At 36.6% G+C, this 26,985-nt stretch overlaps 1 protein-coding gene across 2 annotated transcripts; it reads left to right on the plus strand.

The window, feature by feature from the left end:
- The first annotated feature begins 1,629 nt into the window (after nt 1–1,629).
- Nucleotides 1,630–20,710, plus strand: NRPA2 (nuclear RNA polymerase A2). Of its 2 annotated transcripts, XM_086575996.1 has the most exons (26): nt 1,630–2,016; nt 2,101–2,220; nt 2,307–2,383; nt 2,488–2,551; nt 2,703–2,773; nt 3,613–3,690; nt 3,782–3,827; nt 4,226–4,406; nt 5,074–5,126; nt 5,247–5,320; nt 5,413–5,530; nt 8,499–8,586; nt 10,864–10,979; nt 12,120–12,247; nt 12,324–12,403; nt 12,600–12,841; nt 12,915–13,073; nt 13,189–13,353; nt 13,487–13,561; nt 14,232–14,335; nt 14,407–14,482; nt 17,145–17,273; nt 17,486–17,623; nt 18,315–18,527; nt 18,779–19,060; nt 19,734–20,710. In XM_086575996.1, the coding sequence occupies exons 1-26, from the start codon at nt 1,714–1,716 to the stop codon at nt 20,151–20,153; spliced, it is 3,600 nt and encodes a 1,199-aa protein (XP_086432122.1). In that variant the 5' UTR covers nt 1,630–1,713; the 3' UTR covers nt 20,154–20,710. The 2 variants fall into 2 exon arrangements, with proteins under 2 accessions (XP_086432122.1, XP_086432123.1); XM_086575997.1 differs by lacking the exons at nt 1,630–2,016; nt 2,101–2,220 and having other exon boundaries at nt 2,301–2,379.
- The last annotated feature ends 6,275 nt before the right edge of the window (nt 20,711–26,985 follow it).

Genomic DNA, 26,985 nt, shown 5'->3' on the forward strand with positions numbered 1-26,985 from the left:
TTATCTGTTTAAGTATGAATATAGGTAAATATACATTGTCGAGTAAAGATTTATATATATATATTTTTAGCACGAAAATGGCTAATAACCTACAATTGTCCACACCTAAAAAACAAATAATACTCAATGCTTAAAATGAGTCTAACATATAACATATCATATGTACTAGAAAGTAGATATGTACATACGCCTGCCTCTTTTAAAAACTTGTTTAACAATCATAATAACTATACATATAATTTTTTTTCTAAAAAATTGTGATTATTGTTTTCGTCGCTAACCCATTTTTTGTGTGTTTGAACCATTTGGGTATGTTTTGGGCTTACCTTACTCCAAATAACAATTTCATTAAACAACAAACAACAAGTGAGATGCATCAAAATGGACAAATAAATATATAACAATTTTTGTTTAACATTTTGTAACTTCAATCTTTCTTTATTGCACGTATTAGTTTAGCGTACCCACTCTGCCAACACAACTCCAATGGATTAAAAAAATAAAATCATAATTCATTAATTTATATGATTTTGTTAAATGATGTTATGATAATCTATCGGTCACGTACGTTACCCGCCATTCCGTAAGAAAGTATATAATCATCTTTTATATTTTAAAAGGGGAATACCCAAAGGTTTCTCGCGCAACAAGGTTGCTAAAATTAGGTTTTGGGAAGTTTCCCGTTTTAAGCCCACCTCCAAATCCAAGCCCAAGCCCAATTCACTCTATTTCCTTAAACCATAGACCCTAACCCATTTCTTCTTTTGTTTCTCTCTCATTTTCAGACGAAAGAAAAAAAAAATAGATGGATAAAAAACCGCAACAAAAGCTGAAAAAATCTCAATACTATACAAAATCCGGAAAAGCTGAAAAAATCTCAATACTATACAAAATCCGGAAACATGCCGCACATAAATAGATTTAAAATGAGTCTAACATATAACATATGATATATACTATAAAGTAGATATGTACATATGCGGTTCTTTTAAAAACTTGTTTAACAATCATAATAACTATACATATAAATTTTTTCTTAAAATTTGTGATTATTGTTTTCGCCGCTAACCCATTTTTGGTATGTTTGAACCATTTAGGTATGTTTTGGGTTTACCTTACTCCAAATAACAATTTCATTAAACAACATACAACAAGTGAGATGCACTAAAATGGACAAATAAATACATAACAATTTTTTGTTAACATTTTGTAACTCCAATCTTTATTGCATGCATTAGTTTTGCGTACCGACTCTACCAACACAACTCCAATAGATTAAAAAAAAAAAAAACAAAAATCCTAATTCATTCATTTATATGATTTTGTTAAATGATATTATGATAATCTATCGGTCACGTACATTACCCGCCATTCCGTAAGAGAGTATATAATCATCTTTTATATTCTAAAAAGAGAATACCCCAAGTTTTCTCGCCAACATGGTTGCTACATAAAATTAGGTTCTAATCATTTTATCTCTTTCCAATATAATATGATGCGACTTTACCCAAAAAAAATATAATATGATGCGAGATCTGTGTGCACTCTCTCCATCAGCCAAGATTCTATATGGGAACGTTTCCAGTTTTAAGTCCAAGCCCAAGCCCTTAAAACATAAAACATAAAACATAAACCATAAACCATAAACCCTAAACTCTTTCTTCTTCTTCTTATTCTCTCTTGTGTTTTCAGACAACAAGAGAAAAAGAAAAGATGGATAAAAAACCGCAACAAAATCCGAACAAATCTCAATACTATAAAAAATCCGAAAACATGCCGCACAGAAATCGAAAGTATCCAAATTGCGAAAATTTAGAAGAACTACTCAAACCACATGTCCAATCATTCGATCATTTTATCGATATCGGTATCGAAACAATGCTTGAAAATATCAAACCAGTTAAAATTACCGATAAATTTACTAACACTACACTTGAAATTAAATTTGGTACTCATGAATTATCTGCACCTCAAAAGGGGCATGCTGCTATTGGTCAAAGACTTCTTCCTTTTGAGGTAACAGCTTGTTTTATTAATTGATGGTCTGAGTGTTATTTTATTATGTGTTTTTTGAGCTTGGGTGTGTTTTTTTTGTAACAGTGTCGGCAAGAGAAGGGGTCGTATTCGGGTAAATTTATTGTGGAAGTCTGTTTTTCTTACAATGGGCGTGTTCCGTTGAAAGAAAAGTTTAAATTTGGGCAGCTTCCTATTATGTTAAAGGTTTGTTGTTGGTGTTTAGTTTTTAAGTATTGGGCACAGCTGGTTTTGAATGAGTTGAGGTGAAGAAATGAATTGTTTGTTTACAGTCGAAACTTTGCCATTTGAGAGGTGCTAATGCGGAGAGACTCGTTGCTTATAGAGAAGAGCCTACTGAAATGGGTGGGTAAGTATGAGTACTTGATTGATAGCTTATGTTTTGTTATATTGATTTACTTTGTTTTTTGTTATTGTGGAAATAATTTCCATATGTTGTTGAATTGAATTCAGGTACTTCATTGTGAATGGACTAGAGAGGCTTATTCGTTTTCTGATAATGCCGAAAAGGAACTATGTGAGTTATACTTTTTGTTTCTGTCGTATCCATTTTCTTTAGTTGATATACTTTTGGTTGTTTATGCAACTCATTTAGATATTGGTAAGTTGCGTGTTTGTTTTTTGCTCCTCCATTATTTCTGTATATTTGATGGTTTACTTATTGTCAGCCAATGAATGTGGAGCGTGATTCATTTCGTGAACGACAAGATGGATATACTAATAAAGCAGTTATAATTAGGTACTATACTGTTTTATTTCTCTTATACTTGGAGATTATATGACAAAATATTTTATCCAGCTATTTTATTTGTGCTTCAAATTTCCAATCTGGCATAACATTAAGTAGACGCGTTGTCCTTTTCTCCTTAACAAAATTTGCTATATATTTTGGAGTCAGTTCAAACTTTCATATCACGATATATAGTTCTGAAGTTTTAATATTGCCAAACTTCACTTTGCCAAAATGATGGTCCAGCTCGACTGGATTGGTTCAGGTCCAGAGCCACGTGAATGCCTTCCATGTCGCAAGCCATTCGCTCAAGCCCAGGCAAACACAAAGTTAGGGACTGAGGTGCTCTTCCGAACCCGAATAGGGGTTGTATATTAATGAACTTAAAGCTTAGCTGTATTTGGTTGGTTTAGCCACTTCCATAGAGGAGATGGTGGATCATGTTTGGAGGGTGCTGGTGAGGGAATGTCATATGATAATCAGTAGACATGGATATAGAGAGGTGCTCAAAGTTTGACAATATTTTGATGGTAGACCAGTGTGAATTTCATCCCGTGGGGGATGTCTTTGCCTGGCCAAGAACCAAAATTACAAAAATAGAATTTTCTGAACTGATATTAATATTTTAGTTACTATTGTAGTCCAGGTTTTGTTTCTTTTGCATGAACTTTTTCAGCATAGAATCTTATAATGGGTGACAACGCCGATGAGGTGTTGGTTCTATATCGTTGTCTGTAGAATCTACTTATCTGATCCTGCTTGAAATTGGCATGTGAACGATCTTCATTTATTGAGTAAAATTTTCTGGTGAGCTAACTGTTTTTATAATATCATGTACCTGTTCTTAGGTGTGTTAGGAATGATCAATCCTCTGTTACAAATAAATTGTATTACCTTCAGAGCGGAAGTGCAAGACTTGGATTTTGGTAAGTGTTAAATTCCATTTTGTGTAGCACGATATTTTGGCCGTGAATCTGGATTATACAATTAATTGACAGTCTGTTAACGATTCTGTAGGGTAAAAGGGAGGGAGTTCCTGCTACCGATTGGCCTTGTTCTTAAGGTGCTATGATGTGAAATTTCTAGTTTTGCCACATTTGTTTGTATAAACACTATACACTATACCTTGTGTATACAATGAGATTTTTGCTTGGGCAGTTCAGTGCAATATTATATCTTGATTTTTATTACTGTGAAACACTGCATCCTTTTTCTTTGAGGGGTATTAAATGAATGTTTTCCTCTTTGTTGTTAGACAATGAGTGAAGGCATCGTCGTTGTTATTATTACCGTTACTAGCGTTATTGTAATTAAGAGATAAACAGTGTGTGTGTGTGGGGTCAACAGTAGATTCTGTAATTTGAATGAAAACTGTCAATTAATTGTTTTCTACCCGACTGTGAATTGAGTTTTACATTGTATATTTGCTTGCAATGATTAGTTCTTGTTTGTCAAAAACAGGCTCTCATTGACACCAATGACCATGAAATCTATGCGAGTTTGACATGTTGCTACAGTGACATATATCAGAAAGGAGAAAGATCTGTTGGCACTCAACTCGTCGGAGAAAGGGTAAAGATTATCCTTGACGAGGTTCAGGGGTTGTCTCTTTTCACTAGAGCACAATGCATACAACATATTGGTAAGCTTAAATTTGGTACCAGTGGTCACTTGTCAACTCAAATTTAAAAATAATATAAGATTAGGACCCCACACATAAAGCGGTTTGGATTAAATCACATTGCATAGGAGAATTTCTATTGAACTGGATTTAAACCAGATGCAACTCAGATCCTACAATTAAACTCGTATAAGATCTTTCTGGAATAGGTTATGTATTTATTAAAACCAATCAATGATAAACGAGTAAAATATTTAACTTGTTATGATACCATAGTTTTAGATACATACTTTTCGAGGAATAACGCTAGTGAGAAGCCAAAAGTAAAGACATTGTTAGAAATTAGTGTACTCTTTTCCTTAAGGGTATTTTCAAAAAGTTTATTTTGGATTTGGTTGGATCTACTTAGATCACAATCTGGTTAAGGTAATTATCACCACCTGTGACTCATACTCTGATTTGGATCTAATTCAAAGCAACATTTTATACCGTAATTGGAGTTCTAGATAGGAGATGTAAAGGTTTGCATTGGGATGCCAACTTGTGGCAACATTCCTATACTTGTGCTTGGGACAAGTGCAGAAAAAAGAAGAATAAGGACGAACAGAAACACGACGCAGGAAGTGTACTCCAGAAACTTTAAAGTTTTTAGTTGTTTTGTCACCCATTTTTTTCCCTCTCCCTTCAGGAAAGTATTTCCAATCTGTCATGGATGGAATGGACGATGAAACTGATTCTTCAGTGAGTATTTTTTTGAAGGGGTGAAAGTATTAATTTTGCTTTTGGGGTTTCAGTAGTTGTATTGTGGATTATATTATAAAAACTGCTTGTTTTTCCTGTTTGTTTCAACTTTTTTTGTAGGTTGGAGAAACGGTTTTAGAAGAGTACATTTTAGTTCATCTTCAGAGCGGCCATGATAAATACAATTTGTTGATGTTAGAAACTATCCTTTTCCTCTCATCAATTCAATTTATATTTCGTTTGTACTCCTTGTCGGCCTGTATCCCAATACTTTTCCTTTATTTAGCTTTATGCTGCAGAAGCTCTTTGCATTTATAGACCATAGGGCTACTGAGGACAACACAGATGCTTTGCAAAACCACGAGGTGCTTCAGCCTGGACATTTGATTACGATTTATCTTAAGGTAGAAGATTCAAACTTATGTCACATTAGTATATTACAAATGGTTGCTAAAAATCTGATACCCAAAGTTGTTTGCTATTTTAGGAAGTTTCACTATAAATTCAATGCTGCTCTGTTATAGTTCAAGTCCACTACATGTAACTTGTAATATCTACACGTGTATCAAAAGGTTTTCATAGTTTTCCGCCTCTCTTTCTATGCTAAAAATATTGTGAAAAGAAAATTGTATATCAGTGCAATATAATGAACCATTTTATTCAATATTGTACGATCAATTTGCAACTTTGCACCAGTAGTCACAGGCATTAGTTCAGTATCTCTTTAGAATGTATGAGGTGCATAGTACAAAATCTCGTGCTAAGCTAATATATCGGAATATCCAAAATCCGAAATTTAGGGCAGATATATCGGGCTGTGACTTGGTAAGATCAGGTTTGGGAAAATGGGATTTTTGGCTTTTTCTCTTATATGCCGAAAATTGGTTAAATATCAGCAGTATGGGGTGGTTTTCACCAATAGATCCATTACTTTTATAGATGGATGGCTAGAAACATATATGGATCTGATCACTTACCTCTCAAAGCTCCATTTCGGCGTTGAATTGGTTAGAGAATAAATCTTTAGAGATTAGAGAAGAACATGATTTGGAGGTGAGATTGGGGGTGGGGGTGGGTTGTATATAGAGGGATGAGATGTAGAGATTGGTTGAAATAAGTGGAAGTAGGTGTTACTGAGCATGGGGAAGAAGAAGGTTGAAGAAGAGGATGCACTGTTCAATAATCCCTTGTCTATCGTGACTTTTTTTAGTTCTATTGAATGGTAGACTGCTAATACAAGGTACAGTGACGAAATATCAAACTTATTGCTGGTTTTTAACGATTTTTCCTGATAAAAGGAGTTCCCCATGCCAGCATGATCTCGCAATAATTCGATACCGGTTACTCCAAAAACCGGCAGATATTGTGAAATTTCACGATATGCCGCAAGATTTTGTTCTATGATGAGGAGTGTTTTTGTGTTTGTGTATGTACAAAAGTATCCTGTTGGAATATAGTCTCATATCTAGAAGTGTTAGTACAATGGTTTAGAATGGCTAGACATAGTAGTAATTTTGCTGGGATAGTACGCAATCCCTGGGTCCACGTGGGTTGGGTTTGTAGAGCTATTTGGAGAGGTGTTGAAGCTTTCCTGAGAGACTTGATAGCTGTTAGAGGCTGGGACTAGGATTAGGTTCTGGAAAAGATATGTGGTTGGATGAGAGAATGTTGTTCTTGACATTCCTAGACTCTATGCAATCTCATCCCTGTTTAATCTGTTGCGGTTAGATAGTGGGCATCTTGGTTGGGACTGCTAGATGGGGATGTTGCTAGTCTAGCCAGGGGAATGTTTGGATACTATCACTGTACGTAGTGAGACTGACTAAGGGTTGTCTCCTGTGGGCTATCGACAAGAATGAGATATTCCTGTCAAAATCTTCTACCTTGGCCTTTGTTCCCATTTCTGTGATGCACATTGTGTTAGCGCTGTCCTAACTCTTTTCTAGCTACATTTTGAAATCTGAAGCCCTTTGTCAAGTGTCTTGCTTTATGATGTGGGCTCAACCAAAATAAGATTCTTACTCTGCCTGCCAGCAAATCTATAATTCATATCCTTGTCCATCGTCGATACTCCTCACAACTGGGGTTACTTCTTCATCATTATGGGGTAGTTTGGGGGGTTTCCAGGTCGGTGAAAAAGCTTTTGGCATCCTGGATCTTGAGAGTACATTCCCATGAGGGTTGCAAGTTGTCGGGATATTGTACCATTTGGAATCATGTGGGATCTATATGGTCGGAGAGATACATGAAGCATTTTGAGGGGAAATCATTATGGATGGAATATGTGATTATTTCAATCGAAGGGCTGATTTTCCAATGTTGAAGATATGGGAGTAGTGGAGAGACATGTAAAACTTTTTTTTTTTTCTCTTTAAATGGAAGACTGTGTGGACATAGTTTAGTGATGGTTTATTGATTTCTATTTTCGTCTGTTTTAACAGTTCATGGTTGTTTTGTTGGACCTTTTTTTTGTAATCTATGATACCTTATCTTACTATCTTTATATACTAAAGTTGGTAGGAAAAGAATGCAACATTGGAGTTCTAAAAGGCCGACTCAACAAAATTTTCGAAGAAGTCCCTCATCAGAAAAATAATAATCAAAATTTAAATTCTATCAATTATTGATTTGATTGCAAAAAGAAAAACAATACCGGTATCAAATAAGGTGCTATATAAAAATCAGTTAACTAAGGGAACACATCAAAGTTCCCTACAAGAGTGCAACTACCAGTTTATGAGGAAGTAGTTTGTGAAAAAATGAAACTGTACTTAAGAGAGCCGTTGAAGGCTTGTATAATTTTTTTGTTTTATAATATAGTATACCTCTGCTTGACTGTAATAAAAAGGTAGTGAGGTTATTTTTGTTAAAGTCTTGTATATATATATATATATATATATATATATATATATATATTTTTTTTTTTTTTGTAGTGAGATTATTTTTGTTTCAAAGTTTATCTGAAGTTTGTCTAACTACAACAAGTATTATAAGTTAGTGTTTAAAAATATCTATTGTGTGCAATTAAACAATCAGTTCATTTGTAAACTCTATGATTCCATTCAAATAGGTAAACATATCAACTTTCGTAGAGCTCAGTAAGTTGGGTAGTGTATTGATTGATATGAAACAATTGCTAGATCTGACATTCTGACTTTATATAAATCTCTGAACTTCCTGTTTTCCATAACGACCCCTAGTTCAAACGGCTAACTCTCTATCTGTATGTGGTTTGAAATCTTCATGTTGAATATCATATTGTGGTTAATCTGGTCATTCTGGTGTGATTGGTTACTTGGTTTACATGGTAACTTACGGGTTGTATGTGGAACTTATGAATTAACCGCCTTGATGTCTTCTTGTAATTATTAGGATAAGCTCCATGAGTGGCTCTTCAAAGCAAGACGATTACTTCAAGATGAGCTATCGAAAAAGGGTCAAAAATTTGAATTTGGAAGCTGTAAGTCTATCCCTATTTTGATATAATTAAGTGGCAAATGTACTTCTAGATGTGGCACTCAGTTATATTATATTTTTTGTTATAGCTTTTTGTTTATAAATTGGCCGACTCAAATGACTCATTAGCTTATCAAATATAGTTCCTATCTGGCTCTTCATCCATTTAATGTCTTGAGATTTATCTACAGTCAATTGGGAGGTGGCTAGTCTATCTAGAATCTGTTGTATAGAGTAGAAGTTTTTGTTGGAACTCACGGGGTGCATCTGTTGCAGACATGACTACCCAACTTGTTCCAATTTTAATATGGGAATTAGTAGTAGTAGTTGATGGAATTTGAATCAAGTGATACTTCAAAGTATGGTATCATTAAGCAAATAATTTCTCTCATGAACCCATCAAGTTGATTTTTTTTTTCTTTGCTCCTATTACTTAGTTCCTTCGTGGTCCTATGATCTACGAATATTTTCCTTACGTTTTCTCTAGAAACCAGACCTATGACTTAGAATTTATAAGAGGCTAATAATCAGCACTTACTAAGATGCTCTTTGTTTTAGTTGTTAACACAGTTGTTATAGCGTAAATGTATTCATTGGTTAAACAGTAAAGCCTTTTTTGTAGTTTATCAAGTACTTTTTAAATCTCTTTTGGAAGGTTATGGGTGTGATTGTGACACTTAGGATCTCAATGATTGGGAGGTTTAAAGATTTGAAGATCTCTTGATCACAATTATGAAGTGGCTAGGACCTTGGGATAAGCGGAGAAGAGATTATGGGTATGGGGTGGATGCTTTTACCGTGAATTCACTTTACCATGTTTTGGTTAAGGAGTATGCCACAGTTAAATGTAAGCAGATTTGGAAAAACTCTGCCTCACAGCGGGTGCTTACTTGGATTCAAACTATTGACAATTTGAAATGGAGGGGGTATGAATGTTGAAAACGTGTGCGTGTAATCCGTGTATCACAAGGTGGTGGAGAAGACATGAACCACTTTCTCCTCAGTTGTCGCTTTCAGAATTTGGGTACTATTCTTTACATTTTAAATATTGCTTGGGTGCCACCATCTAATATTTGAGAGGTTTTTGGGAAGAGTATCATTACAGGTCCACCTCTTAAAGAAGCCAAATGGTTAGCGGATGAGTGGATCATCTACTAAAAATGAGGATGTTTGAAGTGGTAGAGGAGGTGCATAAGTTGGTAGGGGAAGGAGCTTCTATTTGATTGGCCATGTTTAAGGGTGTAAAATTTGTTGATTTCATGTGCTATAGGGATGAGACAGTGACGTGAGTGACTTTCTGTAATTGGGCAACTGGGGGAGGTTGACTGTGGTTGAGTAGCTCCTTGCTATGGCATGGTCTTTGATTCAGTTATGTATGGATGTAAACTCTGTATGAAGCTCTTCCTATTTTTTTTTTTATAAAAAAAGCTCCTTGCTACTTGATTGTTGTTTCTTTGGGACTTGTTTCCGATGAACACTGTATCTTAAATTTTCTGAATTGACCTAGCAAAATGATTGCAGTATTCTGAGTTTGTGTCTTTGCTTCCTACAATGGCGTATCTTAAAAAATTAGTAAAATTTTTATGGTTCACGTGTCGAACAACCATGTCTAAACTTTTAACTTTTTAAATGAAAAATCACGAGTATACAGATCCTGAGACTTTTTCTTTTTCGATTTTTTTTTCTTTGTGCTGTTGTTCTCACTTTTGGAATCTGCGAAAGAGGCAAAGCCATTTCCATCTAGATTATTATTGCCTTATGTACGGAAACATTTCTACCCTGGGAACTGTTTGCTGAAGCTTTATATCCAGTTATTACAATTTTTTTTCTTTTATTCATTATAATGTGGATTTTTTTTATTATGAGCATAGTATACTTATTTTGTTGTCTCATGAGGTATAATATTTATTTGAATGGCAAGCCTGTTTTAATGAGATCGAGTTCAACCCCAGACCTCTGGTATCATCACCCAAAGGTTTTACCAATTGAGCTAACTGACACCTAAATACCGATTTTAGCGTAACTAATACCTGTATGGCTGGTAATTCATGTATATTAGTGTAACTAATTTAACGGATTTGGTCATCTAAATAGCAATAGGAACAAAATTATGTCTTCACTGATTTTAGATTTTAGAAATGTAAACTTTTGGTATTGAAATATCATTTTTATTTCTGGTTAGGAACAAAATTATGTCTCAACCGATTTTAGATTTTAGAAACGTAAACTTTTGGTATTGAATTATAATTTTTATTTCTGGTTATATTATGAATGCGTACAGTACTAGATGTCAAGAAGGTTTTGGATAGAAACCCTTCAAAAAGTATCGGGACAGCAATCGAGAGTATGTTGAAAACTGGAAGACTGGCCTCACAGAATGGTTTAGATCTGCAACAGGTATTCACGTACTGAGTGTTCAAGAGTTATTTACATTTGTTCTATATTTTTTTTGTCAAATCAGTTGCAGGTTCCTTTTATTCTCTCTAAGATTGAAATGTTTGCTCCTATCTATTACTATATTTTGTACTAGTTTTCATAATAATTTTTAGATAATTGCAATTGATGTGGTAATTTTGAGACGCTTTCTTACGTTTGATAGGTAAGGTTTGCTGGAACGTGAATGGTCTTACTAGACCATGCCAAACACAAACCAGACAAAAACTCTATATTTTTCTCAAGTAATTTTATGCCCCTAATAGTGGAGATAAGTCGAAAAAATGGGTTTTCATATACTAACATGCCGTATTTTCTAGGCTCAAATAAGTCACTACATTGGACGAGTTAAACTTGAGACTAAACCTTTTCCATAGCAATGAGGCTAAACCGATGTATTGTCAACTTGTCAAGTCTTGTTATACTAGCTACAAACTATCGGAGTTAGGAACTCAATCATCATGACATGACATTTTGTAGAGCGATTTCATTTACATAGTTTTTTTATGTTTATTTGGTCTGCTTCTTTAGAGCATATAGTTACTGTTGGTAAACTTAAGAATAAGAATTTTAGGTGTCAAACTTTGGACCATTGTCCCTTATGTTTGATGGTCAAGGAGTCGGTCAAATCTTGGCTGGTTTGGTCTTGTTTCCATTGGGAGTCTGGATTGGTTTGGGTTTGTTCCTGCCGGGTGTTGGATCTCCTTACTTAGTGGCATACATGGAAATTCTCATTCAGAGGGAAGAGGATATGGAACATGACATCTTTTGCAATCTTGTTGGGTATTTGGTTGGAACGCAATCTACTCATTTTTGAGGGTACAACTATGGAGGTTCAGAAAGTTTTATTGGAGTGAAGTCTTTGTGGACCTCGGAAATATTCGGTTGGAACAATTTAGTGCTAGATGGGAGGGTATTATGTTTAGAGATTCTGACTAGGGGTGAATGAGGTTTCCTTTTGGGTTGTTTTTGTTTCTTAGTGTTACTTTGTATTTATACATTTATCGATCTACTTTCTTTATAAGAATTTATCTCTTTATTGATCAAAAAACAAAAACAAAGAAGATATAAGGATTGCTGATGCAAACCCGTTTACTTTATCAGAAAGGAGGGATGACTGTCCAGGCTGAAAGACTGAATTTTCTTCGTTTTATTTCACATTTTCGATCTGTTCATCGTGGTGCTGCATTTGCGGGAAACCGTAACACAAGTGTTCGGAAGTTGCTTCCAGAGTATGTATAATATCTGCTTTTAGCTTATAATTAGTGGTATTTTCTTTGATTTGACATTTGTTTGTTTTATTTTCAGAGCTTGGGGTTTTCTTTGCCCTGTTCACACACCTGATGGAGAACCATGTGGTTTATTGAACCACATGGCATCGACTTGTCGTAAGTTCTTACACCAACAAATTAGCAACCTTTGTGTTTATCATGTTCCATCACATTGATACTTTTATTGCTCATGCTATTGAAGAAGGTAACTGTTTCTTAAAGGAATATGTGAAATTGAGTGGGCAATGTATTTCATTCTTCGTATTGCTTGTTATATACCATATCTTATCTTTCTTTTCACTTGAAATTTCAGGAATCACGTCTTACTTTGATTCCAAAGGGAATATTAAGGATTTCTTTAAAATCCGTTTGTCTATTCTGAGTGTTTTGATTGGTGTTGGAATGACTCCATCATTACCAAAGCTTGTCCGAGCTGGTCCTCCTGAAGTACTCTCTGTTCTTTTAGATGGATGTGTGATTGGATCTATATCTTCCAACATGGTTGAGAAAGCTGTTGCACACATTCGGAAGCTAAAGCTTTCGGCAAATTCAGGGGTATGTAACCGAGTCTGCTGCTTTTTGAGATTTTTTTCTTTGATGATAGTTTAGACTAATTGATTATTTGCAGATCCCAGACGATTTGGAAGTGGGTTATGTACCTTTGAGCGTTGGTGGAGCATATCCCGGCTTGTACCTTTTCTCATCTCCATCAAGATTTGTCAGACCAGTTATTTCTCTTAATGCCGAAAAAAATCACGACATTGAACTTATTGGTCCATTTGAACAGGTGCACTAGCAGGCTGGTCTTTACATTTTCTTGTAGCATGAAGCTTGGGACCTTCAGTGCTTGCCACCATATATTGTTATAATGTGTAACAAGTTATATCAATATTTCTGTATAGGTCTATATGGAGATAAGATGTGCTGATGGTGGAGAAGAGGGGAGGACGGATGATAATCCTGCAACTCATGAAGAGATGCACCCTACTGGACTACTCAGTGTAGTCGCCAATCTGACACCTTACTCTGATCACAATCAAAGTCCGCGAAATATGTACCAATGCCAGGTTCTTCTCCTTATAATACACACTTCAGAGTGTGAAGCCTATGGTGTTGTAGATTTTGTCATCCTATTGTTAGTTTTTATTTTTTTTAACCTATAATGTAGTTTACCAAGTTATTGTTTTGTATCAATTCTAGATGGCAAAGCAAACTGTGGGGTTCTCATCACAAGCATTACAATTTCGTGCTGATCAGAAGCTATACCATCTCCAGGTATGGTAGAGATAGTGTTTATTGAGCTGTTCCTGGTTAGAAGCCAGGGAGGCGTTTTAATTTATACACAATTCCTATATTCTCTTGGTTTTTCATGTACATGACTGTTAATAGAAATTTAATCTATAAAGATGAATTAGTAACAAAAACGAGGTGGCTTCCTACTTTCCTCGTAATTGGTGATTGTGCATAACACTAGAAAATTCAGGGTCAAAGAAACAGAATATAGCACAATTATCCCTTCTGATTTCGAGACATTAAACTGCCCACATAAAGCAGGGTAAAATTACACTCGAGGTTTTTATGTTGATGTATGCCCGTTCACATTCCAAATTGATTATGCTCTATTCAGAGAAGCTATGATTTTGTTCCTGCAAATAAATGGAAATGGTTGCTGGAGATACTTATCATATATTTGGGTGTGTAGAATTATCTGGATTTTTGTTTGGTTGCTTCTGCTGAGGGAACCATAACTTTCAAAAGTGGTCACAAATTCATTTGTATCCAAATTACTTTTAATCTTAATGAGGAGGAGCATTAAATAAAAGTGAATTGTATTTTCCATGGTACAGGACTTACATGATTTTTCCTTTATAAATTACCAGCTAAGCTTGAGGATGCATGTGATTTTTCCTTTATAAATTGTTGTTTGCTCTAATTCCATCTGCAGACTCCTCAAACTCCCATTGTACGTACGGAAGCATACACCAAATATAACATTGATGAATTCCCCACAGGCACCAATGCAATTGTCGCAGTTTTAGCCTACACAGGGTAAGAACTTTACTTTTTTGTTTCTCTTCTCGATGAAAAAATATTTGTTATTATTTATTTTCCTTTTGCAGATACGATATGGAGGATGCAATGATCTTGAATAAGTCATCTGTGGAGCGTGGCATGTGTCACACCAGTATATACCAGGTTTTCCCTTTTCTTCCTGTTTATGTACTTACGTTCACAAACATCTAGGGTTTCGAGAAATTTAATTTTTACTGTGTTTCGAGATAATCTGTCCAAATTTGTGCTAGAAAAGTTACTTTCTATAATTTAGTACTTCAGGCTTGCTGTACTTGTGGTGGGTGTGTGTGTGCGTGTGTGTGGGGTGTGTCTAGTGGAGGTTGGAGGTCAGTGGTGTTGTATATCTGCAATCTAGTGTTAATGTTCTAAGATGGTTTAAGGCAGTATTAGAGGGTTTAAGGCAGCGGCGAATGGTCCTGAAGTTGTTGTTCTTCAATTCGCAGATGATACTCTCTTCTTGCTTGATGCTTCTGTCCCACAGTTGCTTACTATCAAAGCAGTGTTGCTTATTTTCCAAGCTGTTTCTGGTCTGAAAACAAACATGGCAAAGACTTCTATTCTCACGGTTGGGAAGGTAGAACACTTGGCTGAGTTATCTCAAGCAATGGGGTGTGCTGTCGAACAACTCCCTTGTAAGTATCTAGGTATACCTCTTGGGTCAACTTACAGAAACAAGAAGGTATGGGAGCCAGTCATCGATACAGTTCAAAGGAGACTCGGTGGATGGAGGTGTAAACTAATGTCTAAAGGGGAGCGTTTGATCCTAGCCAGTAGTGTTCTCTCAAATTTACCCATTTATGTCATGTCTTTACTTTGTATTCCGAAAGGTGTGGCTGAAATTATTGAACGATTGATTCGTGACTTTATTTGGGGATCTTCGGATGAACAAAGGAAATACCATCTAGTAGATTGGGAGAAAGTCTGTTCACCCAAAGAAGATGGGGGTCTCGGGCTGCGAAAACTTGTAGTCATGAATCAAGCTCTACTTGGGAGATGGCTATGGAGATACATGGTGGAAGAAGACTCTCTTTGGCGTGCTGTGATTTGTGCAAAGTATAGCAATGACAACCAAAGATCTTTCTATGATAAAATCCGTGAACATGATCGTCCCCCGGAACAAAGATCCACCCCTTTTCCTTCAAGAGTTGTCTGGAAAATCCCTATTCCTCTAAAAGTGAAGTTCTTCTTTTGGTGTGTCATGCTTGGCCGTACCTTAACGGCGGATGCTCTAATTCGTAAAGGTACGGTGGTTTCTCCCATTTGTACTATGTGTAATATGCTTATGGAGAGCATTAGTCATGTGTTCTTGCATTGCCGCTTTGCTTTGGAGGTATGGACTCTCATGCTCCAACCAATGGTTATGGCGTTTCCTTTGCTAGCGCAAGCCGCTTCAGTCGAAGAATTTCTTGCAAATTGGCCGAGAAGGAGAGGGAAGAGTTTCGGATCGATTATTTGGAGTCTATTACCATATGCTGTTATTTGGGTAATATGGAAGAACAGAAATCATCATATTTTCAGGAATAAAGAATGCTCGGTCTCACAAATGGTTGGGGAGATCAAAGGGGTGTTGTGGTATTGGATGTCTAATTATGAGGAAAGGCGACAATACCAATTCAGGAACTTGGTACTGGATTGGCCTCATGTGATAATGGTCGACTCTGGGGATGTACTATTCTAGGGATGTTATTTTCTTTTAGTTCCCTGTATGTTTTCCTTTCAGTTGCAGAACTTGTGATGTTCTCAATCACTAACTGTAACAGTGCTTTGCACATCCTTTCTAATAAATTCTACTTATCAAAAAAAAAAAAAAGTTCTAAGAGGATGTCTCCGTAGGGTATTTGGGAAGTTTCTGTACTGTTATTTCTTACATATATCGAGTGATATAAGGTCGAAACTAACTAAGGCCATTTCATGGTTAATAACATGGGTTCAATGTCATACTCAATAACATGGTGAGATAATTACATGCATGTAGAGACTTACAGCATCTGACAATGCTTTTGTCATTTGCATAAGAATTTCGAACTAGTCATTTTTTTATTATTAATTTTTTTTGTTTTTTCCTTTTCCAAATAAGTCAAAGTTAATTATATTGATCAAACAGGTAGGCTATTACATCAGTACCCAGCCCAGGTAATCATGGTTACCAGGAGCTGGCCTAACACACAAAAAAAATTCAAAATAAAGAAAAGAAAAACCTACTAAACTTTTGGGCTTAGTTTGGATCCATTCTCCAGCAATATGGCCTTGGTTGCTTTCAACTCCACAAGTACTTCTTGTGTATCCAGGAACTTTTGGCGGCTACCTCGAGCATTCCAATTGTTCAGATCTGGCCCATCCAACCTGGAGTCTTGGTCCATTTCTCTCCCATCTGTGAGACCATTACCACTCAGAGTATTTGAACTTGTTAATAAGAATTAGGTTTGACGACTCCTGTGCATTTAAGAAGTAGGTATTGAATTTCTGAAGATAGACTCATCATTTTTTTTAGAAAACGATATAGATCATTTGTATATTTTGTTTTGGTTTATTTTTTATTTTATTTATTTATTGTTTTTGTTTATTTTATCGTTCCCCATAGTTGACTAATGCATAATCTGAAATAAAACTATCAGAGCGTCAGTGACTGGGTTTTAATTATATATCGAGGCCATTAGGTGTAGGTCTACTCTGTCTAAACTTTAAGTAATGTTTGTTGATTCATTTGGAGAATTGTAGCTTCAAGCACTGTTTTCTACCTCATTAAAACTTAAAACTTATAGTCTCCTAACTTCTTGTTATACAGTTGGAAACTATTGACCTAGAAGAACAAAGTGGGAAATCTGATCATGTTAGACAAATCTTTGCTAGAAGTAATATAGACAAGTCTGTCCGCTCTTCAGTTGACTCAGATGGCCTTCCATATGTGGGACAGGTTAATCTTTCGTACACTCTCTTTTATTTTATTGACTAGTACTTTTCTGTGACAAAATGATCGCTACCAAATTAGTTAGAATATGGTAAGTAATCAGCAACAGTATATGATGCTCTATAGTCTATACTGAATGAAAATGATACTTTCTAATAAGTTTCATGTTTGAATTTGATAAATTGTGAGAAAACTACTTTGAACATCTGAATTTTCAGGTACTACATCCAGGCCAACCATATTGTAGCACCAATAATACACTAAGCGGTGCAATAAAAGAACATAAACTGAAGGGATCTGAACCTGTCACTGTTGACTACGTAGCAGTTGATGTGAAGCATAATCCACCACAAAAGGTATTTCACCACTTTTTTCATTATATCTTCAACTAGAACAGGAAAATCAGGTACGAGTTCACACGTTGTTGTATGGTGGAGTTTTTTTTTGTAGGGCCCACAACTGTACAATTATTCTTTGTATGCTGTCAGTAAAAGTTATCTACTCTATTCCAGGGCTGTAAAATTATCTAGAATCATAATTCCAGACTATTAGACATCTAAAGTTAGCTGGCATTGTTTCTTCTCTTGTTGAGGATATTGGGATTAACTAAAAACTTATATTGATGATATACTGGAAGCTAAGAATCATAGTTCAGTAAACTAAACCACTTTTACTTCATCTACCTATACTGGAATATGCTGAACTTTCTATGATGAAGATGTGATAGAATCCACTCTCACCAAATATCTGTGGATTCCAACGTTTGAATTGCATATGGAAACATATGCATAGCCATGTGGGGAAAAAGTGTTTTGGCTTTAGAGATTAATGAAGTTGAGATCTGAGCGTTCTTCTTACTCTCGTAGCCGTGTGCCAGTGTGGCGGGTTTGCTTGCCATTGCCATAATATATGAAAATTCACAGCCAAACTAGTAAATTTACATACCGACAAGGAGTTCCATAAAAATGGGTAAAATTTTATTGCGCGACACAGAATTTACTAGTGTATTATTCATTATATGAATATTCTTCTACATTTTGTCAACAGGTGAATATCCGTTTCAGACGTCCTAGAAATCCCATTATTGGTGATAAATTCAGCAGTAGGCATGGGCAGAAAGGTGTTTGCTCTCAGTTGTGGCCCGACATTGATATGCCATTCTCCGGAACAACAGGAATGCGCCCAGATCTTATTATCAATCCACATGCATTTCCTTCTCGGATGACAATCGGGATGCTATTAGAATCTATAGCTGCCAAGGTTCTATTCCGTAAACCAAATCAGATTTTCAGACTTCACCTCCCCCCTCCCCCCTCCTGGATGTTAAATTTGTATGCCCTGTTACTGTTTCTCTTGAATTGTTCTCTGTTTTGCTATGTGGAATGAGAACGTGGTCAGGAAACATTACTCTCCTTAAATGGGTCTGCTTAGGGCAATAATGCAAGTCTTGTTAAATACTGAAGGCGAAATAAGCAATCTGGCACTTACACATGTATAATGATTTGTTACAGGGAGGTTGCTTAAATGGGAAATTCGTTGACGCGACACCTTTTCCAAGCTCTTCTAGAAAAGAAAATAAAGAGTTGCCAATTGAGTCAGACTCTGTAGACGATGAAGTTGAGCCAGAGTCTCTACTTGATGAACTTGGTCCCCTGTTAACGTCGCATGGGTTTAACTCTCTTGGATCAGAGGTATTATATAGTGGTGTTCTTGGAACGGAACTGGTCTGTGAAATTTTTATTGGGCCAGTTTATTACCAGCGACTTCGACACATGGTTTCTGATAAATTTCAGGTATCGTTTTTTCTTTCTTTGGCTTCTTTTTGTTTTTGTGTATTTTTTAACAAGCAGGTATGTTTGTATTTTCTCTTTTATATTGTTTGGAAAATGAAAAATAGGCAAGTAAAATGTACTACTATCTAGAACCATTTAGTTTTGTATATCTGTTCTACTTCCTTTGTGATTTACCATTTTTTTTTGTATTAAATGAAGTTTCTTCTTGCATAAGCCGCTCATCATTGATTCAAAAGAAAATTTGGGCTGTGCTATGCATCGAAAGTTTACTATTGCATGCACAAGTGGGAACAATCATGCATGACTTGAATTTATTGCCTTGAGGAATCTTCAGCTATCCCACGGATTGTTGAATTGTAGATTGCTAGGTTTTACAGCTTGGCTAGCCTCATTGTACATGGCTAGGGTGGATGCTTGGCTTTGTGGTGTAAGCCTTGCAACAGGGAAAGATTTCCGGCTAGTTGTATAAACTATAAACGCCAGGAGATCCTACCTGAAGCTTATGCTAGGTGTTAATTTATTGGCTTAGAGATGGTCCAGGATCTGCAGTTTTTATTATCTTTTGAGAAACTATTCGTGTTGTGACCTACATAAGCGTTTTAGGAAGGTCTATGTTCTCCTTGGCTTGTTGAGTTCAATGTCTTGTAGTATATCAAATAAATACTGTGTGCAGGTTCGGAACACTGGAGCAGTGGACCCCACTACTAGACAACCAATGAAAGGAAGAAAGCGTGGTGGAGGAATCCGCTTTGGAGAGATGGAGCGAGACTCATTGCTTGCTCATGGAGCTGCCTATTTGTTACATGACAGACTCCATACAGCTTCCGATTTTCACGTTGCAGACGTATGTTCTCTTTGTGGTAGCATCCTCACAACCTCTTTCATTGAACCACAGAAGAAAGCAGGGCAAGCAATTGCCAAAGTAACCCCAAGAGGTAACCAGAGAAAGGTTACTTGCCATGCCTGTAAAACTAGCAAAGGAATGGAAAAAGTTGCCATGCCCTTTGTGTTCAGGTATTTGGCTGCAGAGTTGGCAGCAATGAATGTAAAGATGACCCTCAACTTAAGTGCTGGAGCATCAGAAAAGCCATAGAAAATATAGTTGAATTGAGGTATTTGGCCGCAGAGTTAGCTGCAATGAATGTCAAAATGACCCCAAGTCCTCAACTTATGTGCTGGAGCTTTAGGAAACCCATAGACAAAATCAGAGAATTGCACATTGTAACAACCAATGCAGCTACATAGCAATTAAATCCTAAAGACGACTGAAGGACCTGGAAACGAGTATCAACCTGTAAAAGTGGTGCTGGCATATTTGTGTTCCACCTAGCTGGTTTGTTTGCATCCACCGTACAGTAGCTGGGTGTGGCTGTGGGCAAAGGTGGTGTTGGTTATGTACTTCTGTACTTCTGTATGATGCGACGAGTGGTCCTAAATAATACTGAAGAACAGGTACATTGGTTTGTGTTTCTTGTATCTTAGTACTGTATACGCGAGTTTGTGTTGTGGTGTATTTTGAATTCAAAGAACTTGTTCAGTTAAAAAGCTGTGATCTTCACTTTCTAAATCGGTGGGAAGATCCATTAGTTTTCTTCATTTGAAGGTTTGAACTATACTATCTAAGAAAGTCAAAATAGATGTTTGACTCCACTTTTCTCTTTTCCCAATTTTGAGAACAAATTCATTTCTTCCATGAATGCAGATTGCCCACGTCATGTTTGGGTCTACAAGGCTACAAATAAGACCAGTATATCTTTGGGAAAAAACACACCCACACGGCCACACACAAGAAAAGTTGGAACTCAGGCTGAGCAGATGTTGTCATTGATAGCATGCTGCAGTTAGTGTCATGGGTTGATTTATGACTTTTTTATTTGCTGGAAGGGTTGATTTATGATTGTCATAGGGGCATCTCTAAATGGAGGCCTTGGAGGGTATAGAGCTACACCTCCACATAGGCTCCACTAGGATTGTACCACTCCTTTTACACTCTATAAATGTTGAGCTAGTCTTCAGTGCGCGAGATGTATGGCTACGCACAATTCCTGACCACATATTTTCCAACCCGTAACCGGTAGCCGAAGTGCCCACCTAAGGGTAGCGTTGGCATTTCACATATTTTCATTCATCCCCAATTAATCGTATTTTCTATTCTTCTCAATTAGATTGCGCGCCCAAATCTTCTCACCCCTTTCACCTCTTCTTAAATTCATGGTCAATCATTTATTTCTTTCACTCTCTAAAGTTTACAGCAAGGAAGTAGAGCAAAAAAGAGTGACAGCAACCAACAACACTACACGGCTTGACGGCTTGAATACGTTCGAACATTGAGGTTAGTTTATCATCCAATCACCGGGTCGATTTAATCTTTCCTCTTCTTTTAAGGTACATTAGAATTTTTCATATTTAGGTCGCTTTGTACTAAAAAGTTTTCTTTATTTAGGTAGGCCCTATGACCTAATCGAATAAGGCTCGATGATGACGAAGAGTTTCTTAGAAGTCTATGTTTCAAAGTTTTCACATATGATGAAAGTGATTCTCGGATGTGGAATCAACCGTTTCCACGATGGAGAATGAAAATATTGGACAAGAAGTGATAGCGATCTTTGAAGAGTCCGATACATATAGGGCTTATATAGAAGACAAAGCAACATTTTTATCTATGCAGGTTCAAGACCTCGGACGAGGCCTACGATTTTATAATGAGTATGCCAAATCGGTTGGCTTCGGTGTTCGTAAGGATGTTTATAGAATTCATCCAAATGGAGTTGCTATTAAGCGGAGATTTGTGTGTTCATCCGAAGTCAACGACATCTTGATAAACTCCATCGATGACACCCAAAAGAACACCCGACGGCGTCACTAGGTTCAATTGTAAAGCCCGCATTGTTGTTGTTTTTGATTCTCAAGCAAAGTTGTGGATCTGTGAAAGAGTTTATCGGGGAACACACACATCCACTTGTACCGTATCCGAAGTTCAATGTTTCTTCTGGTCACATAGAAATGTGAGTCGAGAAGCGTTGAATTTGCTACATGCCTAAATGATGTCGGTGTTCGTAAATGCCAAGTGATGGGTCACTATGCACATATATAGTTGGAGGTTTCCTTAATGTTGGTTTTACTTAAAAAAGACTTGTATAACAAAATGGGAAAAGAGAGGAGAAGTCGCCAGATTGATGGCGACGCCAACACACCGCTTGCCAACTTAGAGGACAAGGTGAAGTTAGATCCTTTATTTCATTACAACTATGAGTTAAATGCGAGCGGGGCAATTTGGGCTTTTTGGCGGATTCCACCTCCCTTTGGATTATCAGAGCTTTGGTGATGTGTTGTTGTTTGATTCAACGTCTGAGCAATCGGTACCGATGCCGATCGTTGTGTTTGCCGGAATCAACAACCACCTACGCACTATAGTTTTGGTTTTGCTTTGATCATAAGTGAGTGCGGCGACACTTATAAGTGGGTATTGAAATCATTTATTGACGACGAATGTGTGGTGAACACCCTAAATCGATCATTACCGATGGTGACGCAAATTATTCGTGAAGCTTTGAAATCTATTCTTCCGATTCGAAACACCTACCGTGCTCTTGGCACGTATTGAAAAATTGCATCACCAATGTCAAAATCCCCGGATTTGCAACAGAAGTTCAAATTTCTATTATGTTTATGAAATGTTCTCGGGAGAGTTCAAGAAAGGTGGAGACATGACTAGTGGAAAAATACGAAGTTAGTCATAACACACGGGTGATGAAGGTACGTAAGAAACGGGCGAGGTGGGGCGTAATCGTATCTTCATGGTGAGTTCTTTTGGCGGTTCTGCGTAAAAACCAACGCCATGAGTCTATTAACTCGTTATAAGACATCATGTTAAGCCCGGATGCGCTTTTGAGCTATTTGGGAAAATGGAATTGGCGGTTGCAAATATCCGTCACCGAGCACGAAGAAGAGGTAAGGATCGCAACGACGGAAGCCTTTCATTGGTAGCCACTTGATTGAATATGCAAAGCGTGCGTAATCCATCTATACTGAAATGCTTTTCTTTTTTAGAAGCGATTCACGGGGAGGAATCGATGTACACCGCAGAAGATAAACGTGATGTGGGTGACAATATTCGTGGTATACACCATCACCGCCATCCGAACAGCAAAAAGACGAGTGTGGAATACAACCTTTTAGAGCGGGATGCTAGATGTTCATGTGGGCTATTTCGGTCGTTTGGATTTCCATGTAGACATATCATTTCAGTTTTACAAACACGAGGACCTTCGTGAAATACCCCGAGTCGTTTTTTAAGGAGATGGACACGAAGTTGCTAAATCTGTCATTCCAAATAACGATCCAAGTTTTTTTTTCGCAGGTCGCTTCCATTATTCGTCCACGGTGAGCTTATAGGGAAATGCAAGAAGATATGTTTGTGGGCCTCTCAAACGTACCCAAAACAAATGAAGTTTTTAAATCCATGTTATCATCTTTTTTCTAGAGCTTCAAGGCAGTCCACAAGTTCCCTTTGAAATGCCTTATATTCCACCGTAAAGTGGTACAATGGATGGCATTCCGCCTTCTAAAGGCACCGCCGAGGTAGAGATGCCTTTCACCCCACCTAAAACCGCCCATCGTCCCATTTGTTAATGATCCACCACACGTAAAATCGAAAGGGTAGGCGCATAAACGTAGTAGATTGAAAGGTCGAATGAGACAAGAAAAAGAAGTGTGGCCATCGGTGGTATCGTCGGGCACACAAGGCCCACATGTCCACTTTTGCATCCAAACGATGGGGTAAGTTTCTTATACCGTTGCCATATTTCACTTGTGTCCGTTAACATTAAATAGTTACAAAAAGTTTGTTGATTCTGATTTGTATTCGGCTCAATATCTTTCTTGTGGTGCACCGTTTTACGTGTCCAGTGCTAAGCGCCAACTATGTCGAAGCGTCTTTGCGGGAGTTGCCGATGTGAGTGAGGATGATGACGGGTTAAATAGAGATAATCGATGTAAGTGATAATTTTATGCGTTATCTTCTTTTTATAAACGCAAGAAAATGTTTCTTGTTTGTTATTTTCATGGGGTTCAAAGTAATGTTGCTTGTTTGGTGGGCGAAGTGGAAGTTGGTAATGAAGCGGGGAGGATCTCGAAAAGACCAAGCAATGTAGCAAAGTGTCGATCTACGAGAGCACACAAAAAGTGTAGGTGTCCCGATTTGGAAGGTATGACACAATTTTTACCGACGTAATTTTTCTAGTAGGGAGTAAACTAAACTTAGAGTGTACCGTTAGAGTGACTATTTTTCTCCCCGTTGAACTTATAGCGTTTCCGTGGATGAGGTTGGGAGGAAGGTTTCGAGAAATTCAATGTTGAAAGTTTTATAGTGACGACGGAGAGTCTTTTTCCAGATACGGATGGTTGACGTTAGAAAAGAGGAGTACAATGTTTGCTAAGCTTTAGAGCAGCTTGTTGCTAATCTTCTAACAAGATTTTTGTAAGCATTTTGTAATATCGCACAATGGTGAAGATTTCAAGATTGGCTTCTAAATTATTTTGTAGCGGTATCTATGGTGTTATTTTCTTTATTTTCTTTGGTTTAATCAATGAAATAGAGCAATAGAAGAAGCTATATTGACAAGCATTGTTTGTATATTCTCGTTGTTTCTTATTGTTGGGATGTTGGGGTTGTCCCTCATCAGCCAGACATATGCCGCTTAGTTTGACATTGATATGTTCATAAATGGATCCGCTTCGTTCTTACAAATAACGAGGAGGAATATGCCATAAACAAGAACATAACATTCGGTATGACATATATAGTGTCATATCTATCGCTGAGTATCTAAAATTATCCGACATAACTCCTAGGAGGTCGGAAGATCTAAAATTATTGTGAATATATACACCGGTTCCTCCTCGTATGATGAGGACTTGCCCGATTAGTACTAATTACAAGAATGAGATTAAGAAACCAATTCTTGGTTGTAATGCGTGGGGAGAAAGGGACTATGAACATCTCATTATTCATAGCTACCGAACTATGAACAATTCTACTTTCCCAGATGTTTACAGATATCAGATGCATTTACTTTACAATCAATGTTCATAGTCATGAGCTATGAATATTCTTTGTTCATACCACAATTCGACTATGAACAATGATTGTTCATAGTTCAGGTAGCTATGAACACTCAATGCTATGAACAATGAGTGTTGAGCTAAGAACAATGAGTGTTCATACCACAATGGACTATGACAATGATTGTTCATAGTCATGAGCTATGAACATTCTTTGTTCATACCACAATTGACTATGAACATAATGTAAGGTTGGAGCTTTGCAGAGGAATATGTCATATGTTAACACATAACATTCTAGTATGACAACAAATATAGTGTTATATCTATCCGTGATTCTTATGATATACTACCAATCGAATATATTATAAAAACTCACATAACATTCGAAAGTATGACATATATAGTGTCATATAAAACTCACATAATATATTAGCGATTCTAGCTAATAATACTACCAAAAGTATAAAACTCTTATTAGCATATATTCTAAAAAGTAACATAACATTCGAAAGTATGACATATATAGTGTCATATCTATCGATGAGTATCTAAAATGATGTGACATAACTCCTAGGAGGTCGGAAGATCTAAAATTATTGTGTATATTGCTGGTTCCTCCTCATATGATGAGGACTTGCCTGATTAGTACTAATTACAGTAATGAGATTAAGAAACCAATTCTTGATTGTAATGCGTGGGGAGAAAGGGACTATGAACATCTCATTATTCATAGCTACCGAACTATGAACAATTCTACTTTCCTGTATGTTTTTCAGATATCAGATGCATTTTACACGAACAATCAATGTTCATAGTCATGAGCTATGAATATTCTTTGTTCATACCACAATTCGACTATGAACAATGATTGTTCATAGTTCGGTAGCTATGAACACTCAATGCTATGAACAATGAGTGTTGAGCTAAGAACAATGAGTGTTCATACCACAATGGACTATGACAATGATTGTTCATAGTCATGAAGCTATGAACATTCTTTGTTCATACCACAATTGACTATGAACATAAATGTAAGGTTGAGCTTTGCAGAGGAATATGTCATATGTTAACACATAACATTCTAGTATGACAACAAATATAGTGTTATATCTATCTCAGGATTCTTATGATATACTACCGAATCTAATATATTATAAAAACTCACATAACATTCGAGTATGACATATATAGTGTCATATAAAACTCACATAATATATTAGCGATTCTAGCTAATAATACTACCAAAAGTATAAAACTCTTATTAGCATATATTCTAAAAGTAACATAACATTCGAGTATGACATATATAGTGTCATATCTATCGATGAGTATCTAAAATGATGTGACATAACTCCTAGGAGGTCGGAAGATCTAAAAAATTATGTATACTGGCGGGTTCCTCCTCATATGATGAGGACTTGCCTTAATTAGTACTAATTACATCCCATAGATTAAGAAACCAATTCTTGATTGTAATGGAAGAAAGGGACTATGAACATCTCATTATTCATAGCTACCGAACTATGAACAATTCTACTTTCCGGTATGTTTTACAGATATCATGTGCGCATTACACTTAACAATCAATGTTCATAGTCATGAGCTATGAATATTCTTTGTTCATACCACAATCTCGACTATGAACAATGATTGTTCATAGTTAGCATATGAACACTCAATGCTATGAACAATGAGTGTTGAGCTAAGAACAATGAGTGTTCATACCACAATGGACTATGACAATGATTGTTCATAGTCATGAGCTATGAACATTCTTTGTTCATACCACAATTGGACTATGAACATAAAGTAGGTTGAGCTTTGCAGAGAATATGTCATATGTTAACACATAACATTCT

Source organism: Coptis chinensis, chromosome 8 (genome assembly GCF_015680905.1).
Source record: "Coptis chinensis isolate HL-2020 chromosome 8, ASM1568090v1, whole genome shotgun sequence".
Lineage (NCBI taxonomy): Eukaryota > Viridiplantae > Streptophyta > Magnoliopsida > Ranunculales > Ranunculaceae > Coptis > Coptis chinensis.

Bases quoted from the DNA above. Each gene is read 5' to 3' on its own strand.
- NRPA2 (XM_086575996.1), top strand. From the start codon at position 1,714: ATGGATAAAAAACCGCAACAAAATCCGAACAAATCTCAATACTATAAA. The intron at 5,321-5,412 runs GTTAGAAACTAT...TCCTTTATTTAG, and splicing joins GATAAATACAATTTGTTGAT to CTTTATGCTGCAGAAGCTCT. The intron at 13,562-14,231 runs GTATGGTAGAGA...TTCCATCTGCAG, and splicing joins AGAAGCTATACCATCTCCAG to ACTCCTCAAACTCCCATTGT.